Source organism: Magallana gigas, chromosome 4 (assembly GCF_963853765.1).
Source record: "Magallana gigas chromosome 4, xbMagGiga1.1, whole genome shotgun sequence".
Lineage (NCBI taxonomy): Eukaryota > Metazoa > Mollusca > Bivalvia > Ostreida > Ostreidae > Magallana > Magallana gigas.
The window spans coordinates 32389163-32416482 of record NC_088856.1 but is presented as its reverse complement, the minus strand read 5'-3'; the positions used below and the strand labels follow the sequence as shown (position 1 = coordinate 32416482).

Sequence of the window (27320 nt, the reverse complement as noted above, 5' to 3'; positions counted from 1 at the left end):
CACAATTCAATGGTCCTAAAATGAAGACTCAATCAAACGTAACAACACTGCATAAGAAAATAAATTTAATATTGTTGTACTTTTTCCATACTGTCTAATTAATGTAACATTGTATTACAAGTATTACATACACAGACATTAACATTCACTCTCATCTGATCATCATCATTTAAGAAGTTTTTTCCCCCGATCATAAATGTATATAGAAAGAAAAAGGCTGTTTATATGCATTGATGTATAGGAAGATGATCTATAAAGTTCCATGTATATTAGTGTAAGAATATGTCTATGACTAGGCTATTCCATACCAGTGTCGTCCAGCATTAACCAATGTTTCTGACTCTCTTTCATTCAAATGTCAAGAACTGATCATAAATACCACTTTTTCCCCGTCATTGCCCGTATGAAGACCTTAAAATATCAATCAATATACTTCAAACACATTATGTTGTGCTCAAATATATATGTATATAAACATTATTATATAAATATACTGAGTGCACAAAGATGACATAAAGGATTTCAGTTTAATAAAATAGAAATTAAAATCGCTTCAGAAATTCTTCTGCGCTGATTCTGGCCCGTGAATTGACGGCTAGTTTCATAGCACTAATTTCTTTGTCTATTTCCTCCATGAAGTGAATGATAAAGTCAACCAGCTTGTGTTTATACATCTGCTCTGTGTGCGTATTTGTAATAAGGAAGCTAATGTCATATCCCTGAAAAGAAATAATATAACAAATTTCTAAACCATTGGTTTACCTAGAATGCTCATCACCGACAAGTATTTGACTAAAGGTGCATTCATTATCATGCATTTTTCATAGACAAGTCCATAATTACAGCAGAAATGGCCCTTTATGCAACAATACCCCCAAAAATGCACAGAATTTTTTTCAAATATGATGAAAAAAAAAAATGTCTTCAATGGTATCCATAAGTGCTGATTGAAATGAAATAGGACTGAATACAGCAAACTTTCAATTAGCTGACAATGATACTGAATTTTTATTCTAGACATTGTATGTTTTACCTCTACAGGTTTTCGCCGCAGAACAGTAAAATGTTCAGCTCTCATCATCATAAAGCGCATAAATTTGTGACACAAAATCTTCTCTATATCATCCGCCTTAAAAAAAAAAGGAAAAATATCATAATTTAAGACTTACATGTTAAATGAATCATTAGGACATTTTGGTGTGTGTTTTCCTTTGCAAAGAATGTTTTAAAAGTATAGTTCAGTGCTAAATATTTAAGTCTCTTTTCGTGAAAAGTTTCTGATGAAGTTATCTCATGGGTCAAATGAGTCTTACCTGCTTTATCGTGATGCTTATCCTGAGAGAATTAATGGATCCCTCGATTAGAACTTTTTCTTTTTCATTTCTGCTGATTGTCACAGGGGTGAGAAGGAGTTCTTTGCTACTTCTACCAGTGAAAAAAAAAAATTAGTTTTCAACCAGCTGCATAAACAAACATTTTCAAGTTACACTTGAAGCAATTACTGCTTTTTGTCAGGTTAAATTTTAATTTCCAGCAGTCATCATTATCTTGTTATGTGCAAGATGTTGATTGAAACCTCAAACTTTAGTTAAGTCTATCTTCATGGTTTAAAAAGTTTTAAGAAGAGGATTTAAAAAAAATCAACAGAACAGTATCTACATACTTGACTTCCACCTCGGGTTTGTTGTGCCTTTCTACCACTTGTGAGTCGAAGTTCTGAAGGCTGAATCCTGCAGTCAGGGTGTGCCGAATGGCATCCAGATAAGGTTTTAGTGTCGCTGACTATTTAATTTAATTAAAAAATACATCATATCAAACACATTTGTATAATGACAGTAATAAAATAATGTACACATACGAGGATCCTTTACACATAAGGAGAAATCACGTAGCTGCTTACAAATGACAGCTGAAAGAGGGCATATTTAGTTTCAATATTTGGTGATACAATGGCTCATACTTAGGTTTATTGATTCCACGGTTATTTTTTCGAGCTATCGATTATAATAAGTTATAATATAAAGAAACACGGCACCATTAAACTTTTGTTTTACATCAAAACACCGGAAAGGAATTTGCCATGACTAATAAATTTTATGGATTATAATATTTAACATTTATCTACAAGGCAAAGCTTAGCAAAAGATGAAACTGATTCAATATTAAATAAAACAGCATAATTAAACGCTTTCATTAGCTATTAAAACGTGTGAATCGAACTCATTATTAAATTAGAAGATTGAGAAAACACCCACCATGTTTCTTCCTTCTGGGTAGAACACGGAAGTAGAATTATCTGCCCTTGGCAAAAGAAAAAAAATAAAAGATATATAAAAATTTAATAAATATACATGTTAATTAATATATATAAGGTGATCAAGGTTTTTAAACATTTGCATAACATAATATGATATATATATTTTTTTGGTATGTAATAGACGGTTCCTACGTATTTCAGTTCTATATAAGTTTGGTCCGTTTCTTTATTTTCCGTAAAATAATTGTTGCGTGCAGGTTTTCAGCATATTTTCCCCTAACTTAATATTTATATAAATAAAAACAAAGTAGGAAAGAAAAAAGTAAATTCATATAAACTTTTAGTGGGTTTGTATTTGTATTTTTTTTGAATCTTACTATCTGCAACCTTAGGACTAGGCTAATGCGCATGCCCATAAACTGGTTCATTCGCATATCTCTTCTACTTTCAACATGGCGCCAGCTATGAAGTTGCAAAGATTTGTAGTGATGATTTTCTTGATGGTTAGTTATTTATCTCAATTGTTTATAGATTTAATTGAACAAAAACATTAAAACAAGCTTAACACTATCTTTTAATGATGATAAATTGTACGTATATCAGTTAAACAATGTAGTTTCAATGAAATAAGTTTTACGAAGCGACCGTGGGTCTCGAGAAACATATAAATGGTATAGGCCTAGTCATATATGTGAATCAGTGCAGGCAAACTTTAGAACATAGATATATGTATGCAAACATATACAATTACTTATGTATTACGTCATATACATACGTATTTAAATGCAGAGAGTATATGCATCCAAGAAATCAATTAAGGTAATTAAACACTATAAGTATATTATGTACAGTTCATGTACATATAGTTTAATTGTACTACAGGCCTCTAAATTTCTATCAATAAGCTGCTTAATGTAGGAGAAGAGAAGTGTTTATACCCTATCTGTATTTGTATTTATATATAGATAGGGTATATATGATTATCTTTCTCTTCTACATTTATCTGCTTATTTATAGAAATTAAGAGGCCTGTGATTGTACAGAGTATTTGTCTCTAGGAAGTTAATTACAATCAAAAGTGGCTTTCACTTCATAGTTTTATTATTCATTTATCATAATCATTTCACATTACTGGGAATCTCCTATCAATATGTCATTGTATAACATGGTATACATCAAACAGTTAATATATCTCTGAAGGGTTGCTGTCTCAAGTTCACAGTTGTACGGTCTTGTAACCTGCCAAATAAAATGGGACCAGAGTGTGTTTGTGCCTCGTCACTTATTGTTGTCTTTAAATATTTAAAAATACTGTTTAATAGGTAGTATTCCAGATAGTTACAGTGGACGGAATGATGGAAGGCAGTGGAGGCTTCTTTTTGCCTGTATGTATTAGAATTATTCAATACTAAATCTGTATATTCTTATTCCTTGTCATAACAAGTATAAAGTGTTCAAATGGCCTCATATCTGCCAGTTTTATACTTAAATCTAGTCAGTAGTGTTCTAATACAAAATTAAAAGCTTCGTTTTCTGACAATAAACTGTCTGGTTAAAATAATATTATCATTAATAACATAATTAATTAACCTGATAAGATGACAGTTTACTGTCAAACATACCAGTAATTATAAGTTATGAATAATAATTTTAAACGTTTACATGGATAGTATTAACTTGACTTGTATCTTATCAAGTTTTTCTCCAAGAGAATTTATTTACATTGGTTTTATTTCCTAAGGCTTAAAGTATGTGTGTCTCTCTTATTTTGTATCTATAACTCTACTACTTGGGCTACTTTTATTACAGAATACTGGAATGGGGTCATTGCAGGAAATTCTACCAGAGGTTTGTTACATGCACCCCTATCCCATCAGCTAAAATTTAAAGTCATATAAACCATAATCTGTGTAAATCTTTCTCCTGATTGAGTTTCAAATGTGTATTGTCTTGATTTCTATGCTGCATGTTAATATTGTATTGATATATTTTTATTTAGATTTTCTCTCCTTTACTAGTTCTTTCAAAACACTAGTTTACAAACAGATAAGATTTTTAAAAAAATTATTTTAAAAAATACAAATGAGTCATTGTGTAGCATAAACTACATGTATCCAGTATTCTTATTATTCTTCCATATTTACTTAATAGACAGATAGGCCTGCTGAAGATTTCCCTATGAATAGATCAACACAGGTGAGTATTACAGTTTTGCATGTTCATGGTTTTATATCAGGATTATTGAAACAATGAAACTTGATGGAATAATTTGCTATTTTGCAAAAATGGCATAGACATTAATGCAAAAATAAATTATTTCATTAAACAATTGTGATATCATCCTGATATATTTCAAAAACCATAGTCCAAATAAATCGTACATTGATATATATATATATATATATGTACAGTGTACTTGTGACAAGGTTCTGTGGGCTTTCTGATCACTTTTTGTTCAGCGTTTGTTGCTCTTTTAAATTAAAAAATTACCTGAGTCCCTCAGGTTATTTATAGTTACCAATGTTTTAATGCTCCTACAAATAAATTTTAGTGGAGTATATTGGAATCAACCTGTCTGTCTGTAGTCAATTTTTTTGTCATATAAAACTTGAAAACTTCTCCATAGAATCATAGACTTTAACCTCATCTGAGCTGTAAGCTCAACTGAGCTATTCTGATCACTTTATTTCTAGTATAGGTCCATCTGTCTGTCCTAACTCCTGACTCTGTTAACTTAAAACACATTGGCCTATTGTTTTATCCCAAATTACAATTTTTTTTTTTGCTAATTTGACTTATAATACTTCTTATACATCATGATATAGTGATTTTCTGCTGTTTTAAGGAAGCTCATTGTCAACAAATTAATATTGATATAAGTTGCAGAACTTGCTTATCAATCATTGTAAAGTAAATAAAGTTTAGTTCTAAAAAAAACCCCAAAAACAAAGAATTTTTTTCATCATAAAAATTATATTTTTCTTTCAACCTTTATATTGAAATGATATAAAATGAAATTTTTAGATGGTATCTATGCATTTTACAAAGTTATTGCAAATTTGCCTATTTATGATATGGATATAATGGATTAAAGAAACAAGTTGAGTTTTAAAAATAGTAATAATGGCTAGAACTCTATACCAACAGGTTTATAAGTGGGAGTGCTCTGTGGATCTACTTCGCCATGCATGTAGTTGTGTGACTGATGGTTATATTAGCAGTAGAATACTAATTAAAATTGTCTGTATAAAAGTCAGATTTATGGTACAAATTAATTTAGAGTTATCGAACATTGCTGAGGATTGAAAATTGTTAAGTATCAATTAAAGAAAAAATCCATAAATTTTGACTATTTCATTAAGGTATTTTCCTATAGTTAGCTAACTTAGATGAAGTTGGGAGGAACTTATGCTATGCCCCTGGTGTCGGGTGTCCGGACCTGATTAAACTTGTTGTTGTAGGTCTTGTATCTAAGTTATTACTTATCATATCTCCACCAAGCTTGCATGGATGATGCATCTGGACCTACTTATGGACTTGGATGCTAAATCTGGGCCATGAATTTCAGATGCTGGAGGAGGTTAAGGTTTTTGAAGCAGGTTAAAGCATTTGGAGCAGGTGCCCTCTGATGATTATATCTTAGTTAATACTGGTCATAACTTCACCAAACTTGCATGGATGGTGCATCTTATGACACTGATGTGCCTGACAGGCTTGAATGCTGAATCTGAGCCATAGGTTTCATATGATGGAGGAGGTTAAGGTATTTAGAGCTGGTTAATCTTTTTGAAGCAGGTGCCCTCTGATGATTGTATCTGACTTATTACTCGTCCTAACTTCACCAAACTTGCATGGATGGTGTGTCTGATGATGCACCTGACATGTTTGGATGCAGAATAAGAGCCATAGGTTTCGGATGCTGGATGAGGTTTAGTTTTTTTGAACAGGTCACATGTTTTTTAGATAATACCTTGCATAAGTGATTGAACTAGAATATAAATGAATCACAAAGGCAGCTTCAGATGCAGAGCCTGATCTCCATTCTCAAGGATGCTAAAAAAATCTCCTTCCTCACCCAAACCTGCTTGATAGATGTGTTTGTTCTTAAATGATATAACATGATACCTATGATATAGTATTTTATGATATGATACACTAATATTTTTATGATACAATATTATATCGTATATTATATTGTAAAAGGTTATATGATATGATATTGTATCAATTTTTTGTTTAATATGATATTATATTGTATCATGATATTATGATGTATAGTATTGTAAATTATGTTACAATATTGTTTTATAAGATATTGTATTGCATATTTTTTATCACATGATATTGTTTCATATGATATTGCAATTTATCACATGTTTATCCCAATATACCGTGGATATCACTCATGGGATAAATTTTTGATATTCCACTGTGTGTTCTTACACCACGTGACGTCATAGTTAATCATTACGTAGGTTTAGACAGTTGATTGGCGTAGAATGAAAAAGTAAATAATTAATTCAGTTGAGGGGTGTTGAGATATAAATTTGAAACATTTAATGTTGTTTCAGTTATTTGTCATGAATTCATAAAAAAATGTTAAAAAATGAATGTCTGTTTGTTAAACTTCAAGGAACTTTTATTCCATGCGTAACGTTGTTGACGTGTTGTAAATAATGTGTTGTGCGGCTCACAATCACAATTTTTACAGAAATAGTTGGGATAAACAAAATACTTGGTAAAACATGTGATAAAAAGAATCTCTCATGATTTGCGATGGTATATGATTTTTATCCAACGAGTTGTGTGTTTTCTATCCCCTCGCCAAGGCTCGGGAATAGAAAACACACAACACGTTGGATAAAAATCATATACCATCGCAAATCATGAGAGATCCTATATATATAATAATGTATCATATGATATATTGTTTTCCCTTGGACTGAAATGTCACACTTTCATTGTTTTAAACTTAGCACGTGATTGCCTCATATATCTCTATATTTGGTCGGTGAGAAATAATGTTAGGCAATATGGCTGTCACTGGCCGAAGTTTCGTTTACTCATTTCGACATTTCATAGTATTTAATACATAAACGGCATGCCGTAAGTTCTTTAAGTATTTGGAGTAGTTGCCCTTTGAAATTCTTTAAAATTAGAGTAGTTGCCCTTAGAATATTGACGTCACATTGTTTTGTCTGGAGCAGAACAAAATGGCAGCGCCGAAATTTGCTCAAATCTCTGCAGAGAAAGGGATTTTCCGGCTCCGCCTCCGGCTCGTGCACTATGTATCAAACCCTGACTACTATTTAGGCATAGTACATGCACAACACAACACTATTATATAAATATAATATCATATGTAACAATATTTTGATTTATTATGTGATATAATATTATGTCACATAATACAATATTTTATCATAATTTAATTCTGATTGTAACGCCTCATTTGATTAACTTAACAAATTCATATATATATCGTATAACATAACTTGCCTACATCACAATACGATGTGCATGCGGAACGTATTAATCTGCTTGACGTTACGTTTAAATTTTGTACAGATTATCATATTTAAACTAATTAATGGGCTTTATTATTTGATTTAAATAGAAGAAAATTAAATTATAAGGAATAATTTTAATTTATACCTATGTTATACGAGTTATTTATACAAGTATAACATAACTTGGAACAATTTAGGCTTTTTAAATCATAAACTGCTCCAAGTTTTGTTATATCGTATAACATAGGTAGAAATTAAATTCATTTCTTAAGTAATCATGTACTATGATATTGTATTATGTGATCAAATACAATAATGTATAACATGATACAATGTCATATCATATGTTACAATGTCATGTTACATCATTATTTATTACAGTATTATATGGTAATATATATTAGTATCATAGCATGCAATATCATATATTATTGTATTGATAATCATTAATATCTTACAATACTGTATGAAATGAACATATGATTATCATACAATTTTTTTTAACATATGATATATGATATTTTGTTAAAACAGTAACCATGAATAACCAAGATCATTAAGAATGATTTCATATAATATGATAAAGGTGGTCTCATAAAGGTAATGCCTCGTCTCAGTGAGGGTTGTGATTTGTGATTACCTATGTTTATATATTATTTGCTTCTTTATGGTGATGGTCCCTAATATTGTTCTACTAATCTCTAAATTCTATAATGGTAGTGTATGGAAAGTCATAGACATGGGTTCAATTCCCATCACCACCATAAATTATTTTGATGTTGTTTTACTCTGGTGATGGTTTTTGTGTATAATTTATTCAATTTTGTCTACTGAAATTTCATTGAATTAACAAATTAAAATTTTTTGAGGCATGATTTTGCAAGTGTATAATGGTACATATATTTTATTATAGATTTCGGATCCTGACTCTCTAATTAGTAGTATTAATAATAATGAGGTTATTTTGCAAGTGGTAGATAATTCTGAGCGAGAGAGAACCCGACAGGACGAATATCTAGCTTCCTATGGACTATATAGACAACCTATCATAGGTGACGGAAATTGTCTTTTTCGGTCTGTTAGTCTGGCACTCTTTGGAAATCAAAATCACCACCAAGAGCTTAGAAATATTGCAATAAATGAGATAGAGCAAAATTTAGGCTTATTTAGAAATTTCTTTTTTCATGATAATGGTAATTCAATGTTGGATTCAGAAATTCAGCAGGAATTAAATAATCTTAGACAACTAGGTACATTTGCTGGACAAGAGTCAATATTGGCTTTATCTAGAAGATTAGGAATTAATGTTTTAGTTACTGTTGGTGGTGATGTTGACAATCAAGACATAGTTACATTAGAACATGACTTCAGCAACTCAGTTTCTAGGATTCATTTAGTTTGGACAAGAGCGGGGGGAGGACATTATGAAACCGTGACTGAGGCTATTCCTATCCATCAAGAAATATTTGTGCCCTCAAATGCAAAAAGCTTTTATCATTGGAATTTAGACCCCTCAGCATGCAAAAAGTTTGATTTAGATTCTTTGAAAACTAAAACACAAGAGACGAATACTAATCAAACACCGGAATTGCCAAGACAGACAGACTATCTAAAGACAGTTCATTCCTATGACAAAATCCCACATGACAACCAAAAAAATTCTTTCAAAAATATGTGTAAAATTTGCAAAAAAACTTTTCATGATAAGGCAAACTTGAACCGCCATGTGAAGAATGTGCACGAAAAAGAAAATCAATGGAGAATGTCATGCATTGTTCCATCATGTGACTTATCATTTTTCCATGTTGATGATCTAGTTGGCCATTTAATAAGTTCTCATGAGGCAGAAATCGAAATTGAAAATCTAAATTTTGAAAATGTAAATACTTTTGAAAAATTTTTGGCTGATGAATCTTTGAATAAAAATACAAGATATGTTTTGCACCGACCAAAAACCCTCAATAAGGATGGTTCTCAAAGGTACACTCTTGTTTGTCATAGGGATGGCAAAAGACGTATTAATGACTCCAAAGATAGACAGAGAAGGGAGAATAAAAAGGGGTCTTGCAAACTAGATGGAGTATGTTTATCCAGATTTTCTGTTTTAATAACCAGGGAGGGAACAGTTAAAGTAAAATATATTAAATCTCATACCCATTCGACAAGTTTTGAGGAAAGTAAATATCTACCAATTCCTGATCATATCAAGTCAGAAATTACAACTATGTTAGCCTTAAAAATTCCAATTAATACAATTCTGGATAAGGTTAGGGAGAAATTCAGTGACAGGAACAACCGTGACGACTTGACAGACATGAAACATTATCATTTGATTGACAGAAAAACAATTCACAACTTAAAGCAAAAAATAATTGACCCTTCTGTTATCAGACATAGTGACGATGCTACATCTACTTATTTGAGAGTAGATGCTCTACAGAGAGAAAAGTTTAATCCTGTTTTAGTGTTTAAACAACAAAATGTAGATGACGAGACAACTGGACTTAGTAAGGAAGACTTCGTGCTGGCTATTATGACTAAACAACAACTAGATATGTATGAAAAATTTGCCCCCATGATTCTTTGCATGGATTCCACCCATAAGACCAATATATATTCATTCAAGTTAATTACACTTTTGGTTATTGATGAATTTAGACATGGATATCCGGTTGCATTTTGTATTTCCAACAAAGAAAATGAGCAGGCTATATCTTTATTTCTAAATGCAGTAAAAAGAAAATCTCCACAAACAAAAGTAAACATTTTGATGACAGATGATGATATTGCTGGGTGGAATGCAGCTAAGAGTGTTTTTGGACCAGATCTGCAACATTACCTGTGTATTTGGCACATTCACAAAAACTGGCGTCTTAAAATTCAACAATATATAAAAGATAGGGAACAGCAAGCAGAAATTTAGTGTTTGTTATGTGCTGCAATGGATGCTAAAACCAAAGTTTTGTTAGATAAGTACTTGGATATTTTAGTGCAAAAATTATCGTGCACAAACCAGGCTTTTCTTAAATATATTAATGATTTTTACTTGTGTAGAAAGGAAAAGTGGGCAATGTGTTTTAGAACTGGTGAATATTCTAAGGTAAATACAAACATGTTTTTGGAAAGCTTTCATAATCAGTTGAAAACTGTGTACTTTGAAGGGAAACGAAATCGTAGAATAGATATACTTCTTGAAACATTGTTACAGATAGAGAACAACTTGTATTTCAAGCATTTGGCCGCTAGCAAATTTAGCATCCCTTCAGACGAAAATATTCAGACAGCTGATAGACACATGAGTAGTTTTGAAATTTCAGATTCCTCAGTTTCTCAAGTTAATGAAAACACATTTTCAGTTATGTCAAAAGGCAGCTTATATACAGTTATTGTAAATTCTAAAAAATGTTCTGAAAAACATTGTTACTCTAAGTGTAAAAAGGTACCATGTGTAGATTTGTGTCGGCATATTCTTGTTTGTAACTGTTTTGACTATAGTGAAGGAAACATATGTAAACATATTCATAAGGTCCAAGCATTACTCTTTTGGGATAGAAACAGATGTGAATCAGATGATAAGTCAGAAACTTGTATTCAGACAAGCAAAACGGTCACAAGTCCATCACAGGAAAACTCTTATGCCTCCAGCAACTCACAGTCTATGAAGATTAGAGGTATACAAGATAGGCTGAATGAAATTATGTCTCAGGTCAATAATAGCCCCTTAGTTCAGCAACATAGGCTAGATAACATAATTACAGCATTAGATCACATCATTTCTGCCAATAATGGATGTGAAAAACTTCCAAACTCTCTCAAAGAGTTTAAGAAAACAGAAAAAATGTCATCAGTAGCTAAAAATGTGTTACAGCCTCGTTTTAGGTCAACAAATAAAAATCCTGGGAGAAAAACTAAAAAACCACTGAGCAAACCATCTCAACAAGAAAAAGATCAGTTAATAGGAAAAATTAATCAAGAGATGGAACAAGAACCCAGTGATTCCCAAGGTCAAAGGTCAGGTCCCTCTGTAGCACCATATCCACCTTTAAGGCTAGTTCCAACTACTGAACCCACTGTTCTTCAACCACAAAGTCAAGGTCCAATTATAAATCCAACTACAGCTCAAGGTCTACCATCTTGGTTTAGAATTCCTCCTTCCTTATATAATAAGAAGATAACAATTAAACAAAGTGATGGCAAAACACAAGATATAGTTTTTACAGGTGGTCAAAACAGTACAAATGTAGAATAAAATCTTTGTTGGCTTTTAGGGATGACATAAGACTGATGTAGGTGACACGAAAATGACCTATAGTAGGTTTTTCTCTCTCCAGATTTTGTTGTTATCTCCTTTGTGGGCGGCAAGGTCTGGAGGATGACAAAACAATACAACAGACTAGAACTCTCTCTCTCTCTCTTCAGATTTGTCTATCATCTCATTTGTTTACCATTCTTGTTGTTTTGTTCTTGTGTTATTTTTGTTCAAATGTTGAAAATAATTACTTTATTTTCATTTCTAGTTACTTAACTGCAGGTGTTGACTTGAATAATATATGTGTATTGATCTTTCATGGTTTAAAAAGTTTGTGATAGATGGTTGACATTTGTAACCAGCATCATGTCAGTCCAGTAGCAGACTGGCAATGGTTAACAGACCAGTGCTGAGTTGCAGCTTGTTTTTCCAAATTTTAATGTGCTCCAAGTTAACAGTTAAAAACAAAAATAAGTTTCACCTGCCCGTATTTGGCATGCAGATTTGTTAGTTTACTAACATTGTTTTAGGTTTAATTTATGTTAATTCCCTACTAACCAGGCCCCTTATACAGTTCAAGACTACATGTAAAGATTCACTATTGTTGCTTCTTTTTTTCCAGAAGTTGATAAATGCTTTGACTTTATAACACAGATTGATACATGTATAAGTTTAAGACGTCTATAGCCAAATGGAGATAAATACAGTTATTGGTGTGCACTTTTTGTGTATGTTTTCTGTCTGATAGATAAGAGTATGGGCCGAAACTTTCCTGGTTGCATAAAATCATTTTAAAGAGTAATGAATTTATTAAAATCTACCAATAAGTTTTATTATGATAATTTGATATGCATTTGGAATTGGGGGGGGGGGGGGGGGTGTGTTTTTTTAATATTATTAAACGGAACCAGGAAGGTATCAGGGAATTTTTGATAATTTTTAGTGTAACAGTTTGATCTCTTACCTGACTGATGAGGCCCAGAGAGACAAATTGTAACACACATATATTAACAGCTTTAATATTATAATCTATTTTTACTTTTTATATTAAAGATTAAAAGATGATTGGCAGAGTTGATAAAAACAAGAAGAATAGACATCTTCAGTGAAATTTTACCAAAAAAAATTGTTTTTAAGGTCAGACGACACGTTCCTCGAGAATCTTTTTGTATCTCCTCGTAATGAAGAGTTCCAATAAAAAATATTAATTTTATAACTACTTTTAAAATGATCAAAATTTACGTGGATTTGATTAAATGTCTAGATGGTCGAGTGGTTAGAACCGTGGCCGCTCACTGCCAGTAGCGTAAAGGTTTTAGAGGTGAGTTCAAAGCCCCGCCCTGGCGGAGATATAGTTCTAATATAGTGTATTTCGCTCTGCTGCAGATTTATTTATTTTTATATCAGCAATTCAAGTGTATTTTCAAGAAGATTATATAGGAAATTGCATACTCTAGTATTTTGCAGAAATGCCTGGTAAGGTACCCTAATTTTTTGCAAGAAAGCTTGTCAAAGTAGTAGTAAACCATTAACAAATTCCTGGAAAAAGTTATCTAAAATTGAGGAACATGTCGTCTGACCTTAATTTATGGACGTTCATTTCGAAATCATAATTTCATTGTTCAAAGAAGGATATATGCTTTTAATTATTTTATACGAATCATTTTGTACTTTTTATGAGAGAGTGGAAAATATGTATTAGTTGCAAGTAAACCAATGTAGAGTTTAGAATTTGGTGTCAATAAATACATGATAATATGTAATAAATCATGTCCAGTAATGTCAATAAAACGTTTAATTTTTTAAATATAATTTTGGAAAATAAAAAACAACTTTTGTTCATGTTATTTAAACCTATAAGCTATAATTGTATAATGTACAATACACATTTAACACTACAAAAAGTCAACATTGATGTGATGGCGCATTTTAAAAAAAAATAGGTTAAGCTGAAAGTATTTGCAGAAAAATCATTCATTGATAATGCATATTAGGGTTATCAAAGCTGTATTTCCTATTATATGTATACATAAATGAATTAAATACAAATGCATGTTCATGTTTGTATATACATGTATTAGGCTATATGCAAGTATTCATAATTAAAGTTAGTGTCCATAGGTAATGGCCTTTAAAAAATATTATTAACATGAATATGTCTTAACACGCATAAAAGATTAATTATACTTTGGGAAAATATAGGAAAGTCAAACTGTTCTACATGCATTCATTTATGTTTAAATAATTTCCTTCCACAGGCTACCATCAGACTCAGATGAAAATATGGATCATCTCAATCATCTGAATAAAAAATATTGCATTGTGAAGAGTTACCCATAGTTTGTTTGAGAATAATGCCATACTTTGTCCTATTTATCATATGAATAAATTTATTGTTATGATATGTATATCATTATACATATCATATTGGTAATGTTCTCAGAATTGTAAGTTCAGAGACAAGAGAAATAAACCAATCACAAGCTGTGATACATCATAACCACATCTAACTTTGAGAGGATCTGGATTATCCCGGCAAGATTAAAAGAAGAGATAATATATTTGATCAGAATGACAAAGTTTGAATAAGACTAATGAGTGCTCTTTGGAGGCTGATGATGTAATATCTGAAATTTTTAATCTTTTATGATCCAATGTGTCAGATATTCTGATACATCATCAAATTGTTATTTCAAATTCTTCTGCAGATAGAGAAAATAACAATATTAAAGAGTATGAAGGTGGCAATATATTGCAGAAAAAAATACATAGCCCACATTATTTTTTTCTGCAATGATTGCTACCTTTATAGCCCACATGAATCGTCAAAGAAAAAAATGTTTATTTATAGGTAGACTTAGGTAACTGCTATACTTTATACATATCGTCAAACATTGTTATACATGTTATATATTACTTTAATTTCTTTGCCAGAAAATATTTTTATTCTTGTAATACTTTTATTTTAAATTACAATGCCCGGCCCCCTTAATAAAATGGTGCGATATGCTACATGTATATCCATAACATTTATTTAATAGATCATACATGTAAAAAAAACCGAGCACAATGTTTCTTTTTAATAAGTCAATGATATATTTGTTATGTCATCAAATTCCAAATATATTTTATGTTTGTTATACACCCTGTGGGTTCATTATTTGAAATAAATATCTTATTCTTCATTCTACTTGTTAATTTATAAGGAATGTATGTGTATGCACGAGTCCCTTATCAAAATTAAGCCTTATAAACATAATAATATTTCTTGCGATGCTTACGTTTATGCAAGGATGAATGTACCATGTAAACGTCCCTGGTTTATGCTTACGTTATAAATATTACAAGTTCAGGGTCATTCGAGATCGAAAAGGGTACACTATATAGATCACGGTGTTACTAACAATGTTTATTTATTATTTAAGATAAGGTTTATGTGTAATATATCATTAAAATGGATGTAGCATAACATACCGACATACTCTCGATTCTATCTGAACAAACTCGAACTAAAGGATGTTTACAAAATTTCGCGCATGCGCGGCAGGCCTAGTCCTAAGGTTGCAGATAGTAAGATTCATTTTTTTTATGTTCTTCACTGGTAATCGGACTTAAAAGCGAGGGGTGATAAATTGCTGGATACCGCATACAATGTAACAGGTGCGATGCGTATTTCAATGGCGTCACCTAGAGTAATTTTGATCATATTTTAGAAGCTTTTATTTCCTTTTAGAACCAAAACAAAATGAAACGTTCCCAGGAAAGAGATATGTCACCGAGGGTTCCGAAGAGATCACGCTATCCCGGCCCTGATTATGAGATGATGAGAAAATCACCAATTCCCGAATATGATCGGCGAGATCTTCGAATGAGCCCTCCGCCTCGGAGTCGGGAAATGAAATATTATCACGATGACGTGAGGCCAAGGTATCGTGAAGATGATTATCCAATAGGCCGAACAGAGTTGAAAACCCCAGAATATAGATCTCTTTGTTTAAGTGGTATATCAAGTAAGATTCCTGACCATGCTGTGAAAGACGCCTTGTATAGAGAATTCAAAAAATTTGGTGAATTTAATGTTAATATTACTTATACTGGGGAAATGCGTGTGGCCTACATTAATTTCCGTTATCCCGAGGATGCACGAGAAGCAAAGCATGCAAAACACAACAAATTGGTTCTGTTTGAAAGGCTTGTGGTAATTGAATCTGTGTATCCCAAAAAACACCATGGTGCACCTAGTGGAGCAATGTCCACCTCAAGTTACGCTCGTTCAAATGAATTTCTGAATTATCCAGGTGGCAGCAGTAGTAGGAGGAGCTCACCTCCTTTTCAACCAAGAAGAAGTTACCCAAGCATGCGATCTCCTGAAGTAGATGTGCCTCAACGAAAAGACTTTGGTTCAGGTTACATCTCACCCACCAGTGTTAGAAGAGCGCCAAATGAGAAGTTTCCATACCACTTAGATCACATACCACCAGAGGAAGATGACAAAGCAACAAGAACTCTCTTTGTAGGAAACCTTGATTACAACATCACTGATGAAGAACTAAAGGATGTGTTTGAAAAGTATGGATTTCTTGAGGAAATTGACATCAAAAGACCTCAACGTGGACAAGGAAATGCATATGCATTCATTAAATTCATGAATCTTGACTATGCACATCGGGCAAAAGTTGAAATGTCTGGACAATACATTGGGCGTTTTCAGTGCAAAATTGGCTATGGAAAAGTGACTCCAAGTACTTGTATTTGGGTAGGAGGTTTAGGGCCATGGGTGACTCATCAAATGCTGGAACGTGAATTTGATAGGTTTGGGATCATTGAACGAATTGAGTGGCCACAGAGCAAAAGTTATGCTTATGTGTTATATGACAACATAGATGCTGCTCAGGCTGCATGTTCTGAAATGCGAGGGGCTCCACTTGGGGGACAAGATAGACGTCTTAGAATTGACTTTGCTGATGTCAGTCATATCACTAATACACCAAAACCACTAGAAATAAAAACAAATGAAAGTGGCAGAGGATACCAGGGCAGCAACTGGAAGCCACCTCATGAAAGGAGAGAGGATGGCAAAAGTGTTGATGGTTCGTTCCGAAGTCAAGAACCTAAAGATGAGCGTAGAAGATCGTATGAAGAGTTTGATGTAAGAGGCCCAGATATGCCATATAGGAGACCAAGAACCCCAGATGGGTCGGATGACCGAAGACGACGAAGAAGTCCCGATAAGTATGATGGGCATCCTCAAAGCAGGGATGGTAGAAAAGGAGGCAGAGTTTCAGATGAGGAGTTCGATGTGGATGGAGGAAGGCGTGATGCAAGGAGGTTATCTGCTGAGAAAGAGTATTCTGATTTGGAGGAAGTTGAAAACATCAGTGAAATGGTGAAGTGTCTACCTGTGGCGTGGAATGGGGGAATTCTGTTAAAAAATAGTGCTTTTCCTGGGAGGATGCATGTTGTGAGTGGGGATGTCACGATTGTGGATACTCTGATGAGAGATCCGACCACCACGGAAACACCCATGCTGAAGATCAAACAGAGGCTGCGATTAGACCCACCCAAACTGGATGATGTCGGAAGACGGGTTGTAGCTGCTGGTCGGGGTGGTCATTGTATTCTTCTTGCAATGCCGAGCACACTTCCAAACTGGGACGATTCTGCTGTCCAACAGAGACCACTGAAAAATTTGGTGACATATTTGCGCCAGAAAGAGGCTGCTGGAGTGATCTCTCTTCCTCCTTATGAGACGAAAGACAAGGACAACGTGGGTGTTCTTTATGCTTTTCCTCCTTGTGCATTCGGATACGAGTACCTGAGGAAGGCAGCACCCAGATTGCCAGCAGAACCAATTCAAGATGATTACCTTATCGTTGTAGTCATAAGAGGGACTGTATAAAGTGCTTTTGAAGCAATTGTAGATCGAATGATTTTAAAAATCAGTAGAAGATAATTTATAGCCCTTTTTAAAAAAAAAATATTATGTAATGTTGTGTGTGTTGAGGATATTGCAGCTGTAGATAAAATACTGCCATTTTGCACACTTGAGTGATTTATTTGATGGTTAATATTTTTGAGAACTTTTCTCTTTTTTAGCAACTATATTTGACATAGATTATACTTTAACATTTGTACAATGCATTGGTTCTCTTTTTTATCTGTTGAGAAGAAATTTAAATCAATCAAATTACTTTCATTTTAAGAAAACATCATCAACGTAAGTTGTTTACTTAATTTTGTCTATTATAAAAAGATTTTTCAGTTTGATTTACATCATGTTGGAAACAAATTTGCAAATCCACTACAAAGAAATGTTGCATTCTTTGAGAAATGGTCTAGGTTTAATTTATTTAATATATTTAAAGAGGTGCTGAAAAAAATATTGGTGAACATTTATTATGTATATTGTGAAAATATTTAGTACAGGAACATAATTGTACATAGATTTACTGTCAAGATTGCAAGGAGAAAAGGGACATGTTAGGATTTCAATACAATATTTTAGCATATTTTTTAAAAATAAGCAGACAATTACAATATAGTTTATGATAATTTTATTTAATGTGATTGTCTCTTGAGAATGTGTGTGTGCGTGTATGTATATATGTGATATCAGACATACTGGTTTCATCTCTGTAATACCATTGCGAGACTTGTGGTTTCTTTTTAGCGTTTGTTGACTCTTGCTGCCAAAAAGATTTCTATACAGGTATGTTAAATCATTTATTAAATAAATACCCCTGGTTTTAAGTTGTTTGTTTGTTCAATACAAACAACAATTGAAGAAAATGTGCCAAGTTCTTATCATGCTTGATTCTATGACAAAGTATATCATATCATTTCAGAAGGAGCCCACAAAAATTATCAAACAGGGAGGAAATGAATTCAAAATGAGAGAAATCTTTTGGATAATGGAATTAATGTGCAATAGTTGATGGTGGAACGTTTAGACTTTATATGCTGAATATCTCGATGATGTGTGAATGTTTATAAACAATTTTGTGTGTTGTGAATAGATAATAATATTGTAGATTTTTTGGTTATTAAAAAAGAAGTGATTCTTGGACAGTTCAGCACTCTATATTGGATGTGAAATATGATAAAATCTTGGATGTGATGATGTGTTGAGTGAATTCACAATCATCTGGAAATGTGTGCATGATGGACAATTATTGGTCATGTCTAAGAGACAGCCATTTTTTCCCGGAATATATCCTGTTCTGTTAAATAATCTACATCTGATGCTTTCAGTGATGTGTTTTGTGTGCATTTATTTTGCAACCCCATATGATATAGTTAGTAGCAAGAAAAATAAACCTTGTGAAAATGAAAACAACAAGAGATGACCTTTATTTTTCAGATAGAAGCAGTTTGCTTATTTTTGAAAGTGTGATTATCAAAAGTTTGTGTCACAATCTAGTGAAAACAAACAAGATATTTTCAAGTTTTCTCGGAAGGCGCATTCCAAAAAACGTGATGTGCTTGTGGTTTTTAAAATTGATGAATGTTCTAGTGTCTGTTTTAAAATATCTCCGTAAGCAATGCTTGCTATAAAAAAGATTTCTGGAATTCATTTTATTTCCATCAATGGAAGATTCTTTGATGGTTTCGGAGAATGAAGATACATGATAGTGTTAATTGCTTTTCATTCATTCCCGTGTATTCAGTGCAATAGAGTGTAAAATTGTGATATGTTTTTAACAGAAAAGTGAAATTAAAAGTCAACTAAGTTGTGAACATGGAAGCAACTTGATCAATGTGTATTGTGTTCTATTGAAGTTAGATTAACACCTTAAAGGGGCTAGTCTTTATTAACGAAAGGGTTCTTTTTATATACTGTTTACCAGTACAAAATTCTCATCCCCCAAAAGAGGATATATTGCTTCTTCAAAAGTCTTTATCGTGTGTTAAGTTGAGCGTTTTAGTTGGGAAAGAAAAAGTACTGAGGAATTCAAAATTCTGGATTCAGATGATGTGATAATATGGTGTTTCTGTGGGAAGAGAAAAATCAGGTTTTCACATAAGAATTCAAAAGAATATTGTGTGTTGTGGGTGAATTGTGAAATCAAGCTTTTAGAAGAAAGAACAGGACAGAGGAAAAGAGTGTCCAATGATGATCACGCCATGTTAATTACGATTTTTTTACGTAAGTTTTCTGATCGAAATTTGTCCGTCTGTTTAAACCCGAAATCCATCCCTACATTCACCATTCACCATGTCCACCCGTATTTATCTTGAAGTGACCAAATGCCAGTGAATTCCAAGTTTTATAACCTAAATTTCTGTCGAGGGCCGAATGTTTCAACCAAACCAGTTACTAAGTTCTCCAGAACGGATTCCGTGTATTGTACTGCTTAATCAGGTATAGTTTCACTTTAGGGGAAAAGTGACAACCTTTAATTATAGAAATAAGTTTTTTTAAATGAAAATGAAGCGAAAGCAATTAAAATGGTTAAATTGTATTCTACAAAAAAAAAAAAAAATGGGAATTGCATATTGGTGACAGATGTGCGTTTTCTTCAACGATGAATGTTTAACACCTTTCGAACTTCAAAACCACATTGCACGCCCTTGATGAACCATTCAACATTAATTTTTGTAATTATGAAATGCCAATATCGGAATGATTTGAGTTTTGTAAACCATTTTGTAAATAACTGATCGGTATGGTAGGTGGATCTGGGTAAATGGACATTTTTTTAAAAGGGGAAAAGCGTGAAAAAAGAAACCCCACTTCGCCATTCTTCAAAATTCTATTTCGGGTTTGGATTGACAGAGCTACAGACTTGCAGCTTCTATAGCCTCCCTTTATTTATTCTCTTTTGAGAAGTGGACAGGCATATCCTATGAATAGGGCGCGTAATATTTTTCCAATGCTTCAGGGATGTTAGGTTGCGGAAAATGATATACATGAAACGCACATCTTTCACAAAAAAAAAAAACCAAAAAAATTGGCTCATTATACGGCGTTCGTATGTGAATCCATCCATAGTCACACCTTACCAAACAATGCTAACTAAAGTTGACAAATGGAAAAACAACGATAAAACGCAATCCACTGGTTGTCAACAGAAGACTGTTGATCCTGAAAGTGCTTTTGGAGCGTATTAACCGGATAACAATCATAAGCGAACGGTTATCTATTTAATCAAAACGAATGAGCAATGCATAATAAGCCAACGTAACGATTGTTGTACAAGTACCAGTCACCTCAGAGCAAGTCCAGTTTATCCCTTTCAAGGCCGGTAGTTGTTCGTTTGTTACTCGGGTCTAAAGGACTTCAACGTAAGCAGATCAGTGAAGTTCAAGTAAAGAACCACATGAGCACCCCACACAAACGTATCTAGCTACCGTATATTCAAGGAAACTGGGTGGTAAACAAATTAACTATCAAATCTACCTTTAACTTTTAAATACGATATTTTTGGCCATGAAATATTTATATTATTTAGTATAAAAAAAATTCTAAACATTTTAGCTTTAAAATTTGAACTCTTTTTTTTTTTATATATTTATACAAAGTTCTACATTTTTAAATGTCCGTTGGTCCGGTGGTGTCCGTTCAAGGTTTTGAGCATGCTTAAAATTGTCTGCTAGAAAAAAACCGGATACCATGAGACCAAACCGGACATTAAAGGTATTTGCCGAATAAGAGAAGGACAGAAAGAGAATGCAAACGGATTGAATTTTGTGTCATCTTTGGACTTCCGGTAGAGTTATAACATTGGGCGTGACGTTTGTGGCAAAACCATCGTACATATTATACGTTCCACCTTCGTTTAGGTGTCATTAACCAAGAATCTTGCTGAATATAAGAACTGGACAGTCGGTAGATTGACTATGATTTAAAAAAAAACATCTGCACTTTTATTATCACCGACTTAAATATTATAACGTGAAAGACTGTTTGAATGAACGACCCACTTAGAACTGTTCTTTATTGGAAATTGAATTCCAGCAACGATAAAAAAACAAAAAAAACAAATTAACCTAAGAAAGGCTTGAGTTGCATCTTTAAGAACGTTAACCGGTTTCATTTATTGACATTTACCCCCGCACCATGCAGAGAAATGAAATTGAAAATGAAATAAATCGGGGTATTTTGCAAGGCCACGAAATGACTTCACTCGTTTCCAGATAAAAATGGTATTATTTTACTAGAAAAGTGACTGGATTTATTTTCTTATCGTTATATGACACACAATGCATGGCCAATGTTACTGAATCGTTCAGTATTTTCGGGACACGAAGGGCATAAGATGTTACCCATATTCGTGCGCAAAATCTTACGTAATGTCAAAAATATATATAAATCGATACTTTTCTTTCAAACCTGCATCCTTATAAGTGGCACGAAAGTCCTATTTTGTACCATGACAATGTATGTCCGGGAATAGGTTTAAAAAAACTTTCTCCGAGCATTCCTTTTTTTTTTTGTTCCTCTCTTCACCATGCAGTTTTCTAATAATTTTCAAATAATTCAAGAACATAACTTTCTGTAAGGAGTAAAAGAAGATGGGGGTATAAGATGGCGCAGATGCCCATTCGGTTTAGTAGTGAAATACAATTTTGAATTTATTTTTTCTCCCCATTAAATCTATTCAAATATGTCATAATACAAGTTTGCAAAAGCAAAATTTCCAACTATTCAGTTTTTAATATATTTAACAACAGATTAGAAAAAAATATTGTCTGTAATTTTGGTGGTATCGAACCCATAACATAAAAACCCTAGATATATAAGGTTAGCTTATGTCAGGTACTTTTACCACTGAGCCATTTCAGACACATCAAAGAAAGCTGTTTAAACATTATGTGTGCCTTTGGCCACAAACGAACGGACTTGTATTATTTTTTCAAAACGTTCAATTGTTGGGATACAAAATGATATTTTTAATGTATAGTGGGTCACCTCTCCACGTTTTTGTTGATTGAAATCGGTTTGTTTTCCAATAGACCTTATTTAGACTATGAGAAAAATATGGAGCACAGACCCACTCTATTAAAGAAAACGCCTTGAAGTTCTAACAAATGACAGTATTTGCCGGTTTTGATACGCATACGCCTGTTTGAGGCAACATATTCCAAGTATTGAACATATCTATATATAGGTTAAAAATGAATGATTTGTTAAATATATATTGTTTTAAATGATTTAAAAAAAAAATCAGATTTATTGATGTAGCTTGTCCGACCGTGTATGGGCATTTTACACGCCTTATCCACCCATCTTCTTTATGAAATCTCTTGCAACAAGGATGACGGGCATACAAGCATAAGAGTTCTTGTATATGCATATGAATGAACACGATGCGAAACTTAACAACTATCAATAATAGACTTAAAACTATCATGTAAGAATTGTGATTAAATTTATTCGGAAGTATCCGATGTCGGGATTGGTCTTCAAATCAAAAAGTATATAAAAGTGCTCACAGTCCTATTGTGTATCTGGTCTTGTGTCCAAGATCAAACAATTTTCCGAAGACGCCGCGTCAGTAGCGTGCATTTCGCAGTACTTCCTGATATGCGAGTTTGGAGCAAAATGAATTTCAATTTTTTCCTTAAATGAAAGTTTATTGACAATATAACAAGAAAAAGGTTTAAAAAGAGTTAAAACTACAATAGGCAGATTTACAGTTTTAAAATGCAAACGCCAAGAAGCACGTGGTTATTCATCTGCGTTTATTACTTCTACTAAAACTTTTCAACGAAAATTTAGATTAAAATATATCCAGCTACTAGGTCACGGTACCAAGTATTATGCTTTATAGGTTGGTGCATTGCATCTTTAAAAGCACTCTCGGTCTGGTTGGTTCTTGCCTTACTTCAGAGGCCTTGCTTATCGGAAGGCGTCGCGAAGTTAGACGCGAACCAGACTGGTTGTTTCCATGCTATAATATCTTGTGATGGTTTATCTTTATCTGTATTTTGTTTGCATTGTTTATTCAAATATCTGTTTTGTTGATGAGTTTTCCCCGATGATTTCTTTGGGATTGTCGGCGCCATTTCTTCAGATCGCACTTAATTGCAATTTTGTTTCTAAATGCAAACCTTTATAACTCTTTTTCCAACCCTTAAGAAAAAAAACTTAAGACCACATTGTAAACCAGATTAATTAAGGTAAAAAAATATTAACAAGACCAACAGAAAGTACGAAAGGGTTGGTATGCAATAAAAGAACAGTAATAAATAATATATAAAAAAGACATTTGAAACATTCCATATCTAATCATCTTTACCAATAATCCTTAATGAAGAGGAAGAAGTTCTTTTCAGACTGACTGAAAAATACTATCTGCATTGTCATTGTAATTTTTAGATGCCGGATCAAACGCTTTTGGAAACGGAAGAAGAATTGAGGTTTTTTCCTGAAGATTAAATTTGTTAATAAATGACTTGAAATGGTAATTTGCCTCTCAAAATCCTTCCTTATATATAACCAGACTAAGGTAAATTGAGGAAATCCAAATTATAGCACTACATGTAGCATTAACGTTTAAACTCTTAAGATAAAGAAACCTTTTCAGATATCACGCAGTGTGACTCGTCATCCTTCAGCAACAACTTACATCAAAGCAAAATCAAAGAGTGGCGAGGAACGTGCAATGGACATATCTCTTCTATTCTCCGAGATGTACACGCAATGATACCCATGCTTTGGCAGATATTGACTGTTTGAAGCGTAACTGCAATGCATGGGTGATTTTTGTTGTGATACACGGCAGCAAATGATAAAAGGGGCTACAGTTGAACCAGCACTAAGACCTCAATTCGTTTTGTGGGTTTTTTTTATGTTCAGAGACTTTATTTGTTATAATTTATAGTCCAATGTTTTTCCGTCCACGTTTTTATTGTGGTTTTATCAATGTTCGTGGGCACAATTTTCGTGGATACGCACAGTGTCGAGGATACTAGTACGAATATTTGTGGACAACACTAGCTCTGCAAATCAAAGATGTTGCCCCGTTTCTTATTTTGATGAACATTTGATTTTGTGGGTCCGTTCGATTAACAACGAAATATACCCAAATTTTGTAACTGTGAATGATGATAAAATCATCGCTGCTGGTGTTGAATGTAAAGAATAAAAGCAGAGCGTAGTTTGGAGAACTTACAAAAGAAGAAAAGTATCGATTGTTTCGAGACACATCCTCTTTGAATTTGCATTCAGAGTGATTTTTTTTGGAATAGTATGTTTTAATTTTTTTTTAAAGATAGATATACGCATTATTTTACAAGTTCAGCATATTGTTTTTACTTACAATCTATATAAAAAATGGGAGAATCACATGATCTTATCCCATAAAGACCGATTTGATTACGTACCGGCCCGGATTTGAAAACTATATGTGTCTCGCAGTACAACGGAATATATCCATGACCTGGCACTGTTTTGTTCAATTGCAAGAGTTCAGTTATTCAACAAAATGATGATTTAGTTACATTACGTTTGAAGATGCGGTGGAGGTTGTATGGCGTAACTAAAAAATTTTAAAATCTTTTGGATCAAAGAGAGATTGAATGTCCATTTACGGCCAATGCCTTACCGAGCAAAAATACAGAAAGTCTGTCATAAGAACAGCAAACGTCAGGAAACCTTTCGATCCTAATATTATAATTTTTTTTTACATTTTCCAGTGTCTTCGTCTATGAAAACATTAGAAACAAAGTAACATTCTGTTCAACAATTTTATAAATTACGCAAATGGCGTACTGTGTACTGTTGGGGAGCAATGGAGGTTCGTACATGTATATAACTATACGAAATAAAAATAACGTAAACATGGCAATAGTTAAACGTTTAATTATTAAATACAATTGTTGAAAACTATATAAATACAGGTATAAGTATTAAAGAATCATTCTTTGAATATCATGAAGTGGTGATTACGGTCAAGGTGTGATCAAATTTATAAGAAAAATGCGCGCGTTAGTGAGTTGTAGTTTGTACTGGATGTTGTGCAATACAGCATTAAATTTGACCGAAGCTTTAGTTGGAGCGACTTTCCGGCTCGTTGCCCCATTACCCTCTACTTTGACAACACGAATGGAATTACCAGTGGTCAATTCTGGTAAACAAGATAATTGATAAGCAATAATTTAATTATCACTTTGTGAAAAAATCATACCTAACCATGCTTCAGCCCACAGGGTGGCGTACAGTTCCTCAGTTACTATCACAGTTACTGTTACAGTGACTGTTTTGCCTCAAATTCAGTGTTTCAAAGCTTAGGTTTTATTTGGATAGCTTTTTTGAAAAGTCCATATGTTTAACATGAGTAGTCGCATTTAATAAAGCCATGTAGCTAAATTCAAGCTTTACAGCAATTTAAAGAGCATTTTGACATTTTGTTCGCTGTGCAGAAAGTTAAATATTGTCTCAGTTCTTTTCACCATGCTCTTAGATATTAGTAATAAAGGTACAATATATTGCAATGCTTTGTGCTCATTTATAAGTAGTGCACGTGTACAGGAAACCAGATGACTAGTGTTTACCAAGAATATCACTAAGGTGATCATATACATCACTTCAAGTGTATTTGTCATTGATGTAAGTTGCATCAGCGAACGATTGAGTATGAACAAGTTTTCGGAAGGCGTCGGGAACTAGGTTAGATCAAGCGTTCATAGCCCAGTTACTAAAGTTCACCGATCGGAGTACCCTAGCCTAGTGAGTAGTGTTCACGGGTTTTTACGGGAGTTCACGGGTTAAGCGTACCCTGATTCCAGAGACCTTCCGAGTGCTTGCAAAATCGGAAGGCATTGGTAACCAGTGCTCATTTGGAAGGCCTCTAGAACTTGTCTAGATCAGACGTCCCTTGCCCTTGGCCTAGTGAGTAGTGTTCACCAATCGGGGTGTCCCTAGTCTAGTGAGTAGTGTTCACCGATCGGGGTGTCCCTAGTCTAGTGAGTAGTGTTCACCGATCAAGCGTACCCTGGATCCAGAAGCCTTCCGAGTGCTTGCTCATTCGGAAGGCCTCCGGAATTTGTCTAAATCAGAAGTCCTTGGCCCAGTGAGTAGTGTTCACCGATCGGGGTGTCCCTAGTCTAATGAGTAGTGTTCACCGATCAAGCGTACCCTGGATCCAGAAGCCCTCCGAGTGCTTGCTCATTCGGAAGGCCTCCGGAATTTGTCTAAATCAGAAGTCCTTGGCCCAGTGAGTAGTGTTCACCGATTGCGGTGTCCCTAGTCTAGTGAATAGTGTTCACCGATCAAGCGTACCTTGGTTCTCTATGCCTTCCGATGAGCTTGCGTATTCGGAACTTGGCTAGAACAGGCATCCCTAGCCCATTGAGTAGT

At 33.5% G+C, this 27320-nt stretch overlaps 2 protein-coding genes and 1 long non-coding RNA gene across 4 annotated transcripts; 2 read left to right on the top strand and 1 right to left on the bottom strand.

Annotated features, from left to right (window-relative positions):
* Window positions 1–48: 48 nt before the first annotated feature.
* Window positions 49–26792, bottom strand: LOC105342535 (actin-related protein 2/3 complex subunit 4). The gene is made up of 6 exons (XM_011449511.4): window positions 26739–26792; window positions 2256–2301; window positions 1664–1782; window positions 1314–1425; window positions 1034–1129; window positions 49–719 (listed from the first exon to the last, which is right to left on the bottom strand). The coding sequence occupies exons 2-6, from the start codon at window positions 2256–2258 to the stop codon at window positions 543–545; spliced, it is 507 nt and encodes a 168-aa protein (XP_011447813.1). The 5' UTR covers window positions 2259–2301; window positions 26739–26792; the 3' UTR covers window positions 49–542.
* LOC136274689 (uncharacterized) lies at window positions 2668–14582 on the top strand. The gene is made up of 5 exons (XR_010713108.1): window positions 2668–2760; window positions 3580–3642; window positions 4067–4105; window positions 4409–4453; window positions 14275–14582. It is a non-coding gene; the product is annotated as an uncharacterized lncRNA (long non-coding RNA).
* On the top strand, window positions 15655–19769 carry LOC105342534 (RNA-binding protein spenito). Of its 2 annotated transcripts, none has more exons than XM_066082125.1 (2): window positions 15655–18725; window positions 18865–19769. In XM_066082125.1, the coding sequence occupies exon 1, from the start codon at window positions 15762–15764 to the stop codon at window positions 17913–17915; it is 2154 nt and encodes a 717-aa protein (XP_065938197.1). In that variant the 5' UTR covers window positions 15655–15761; the 3' UTR covers window positions 17916–18725; window positions 18865–19769. The 2 variants fall into 2 exon arrangements, with proteins under 2 accessions (XP_065938197.1, XP_011447812.2); XM_011449510.4 differs by having other exon boundaries at window positions 18862–19769.
* Window positions 26793–27320: the final 528 nt, after the last annotated feature.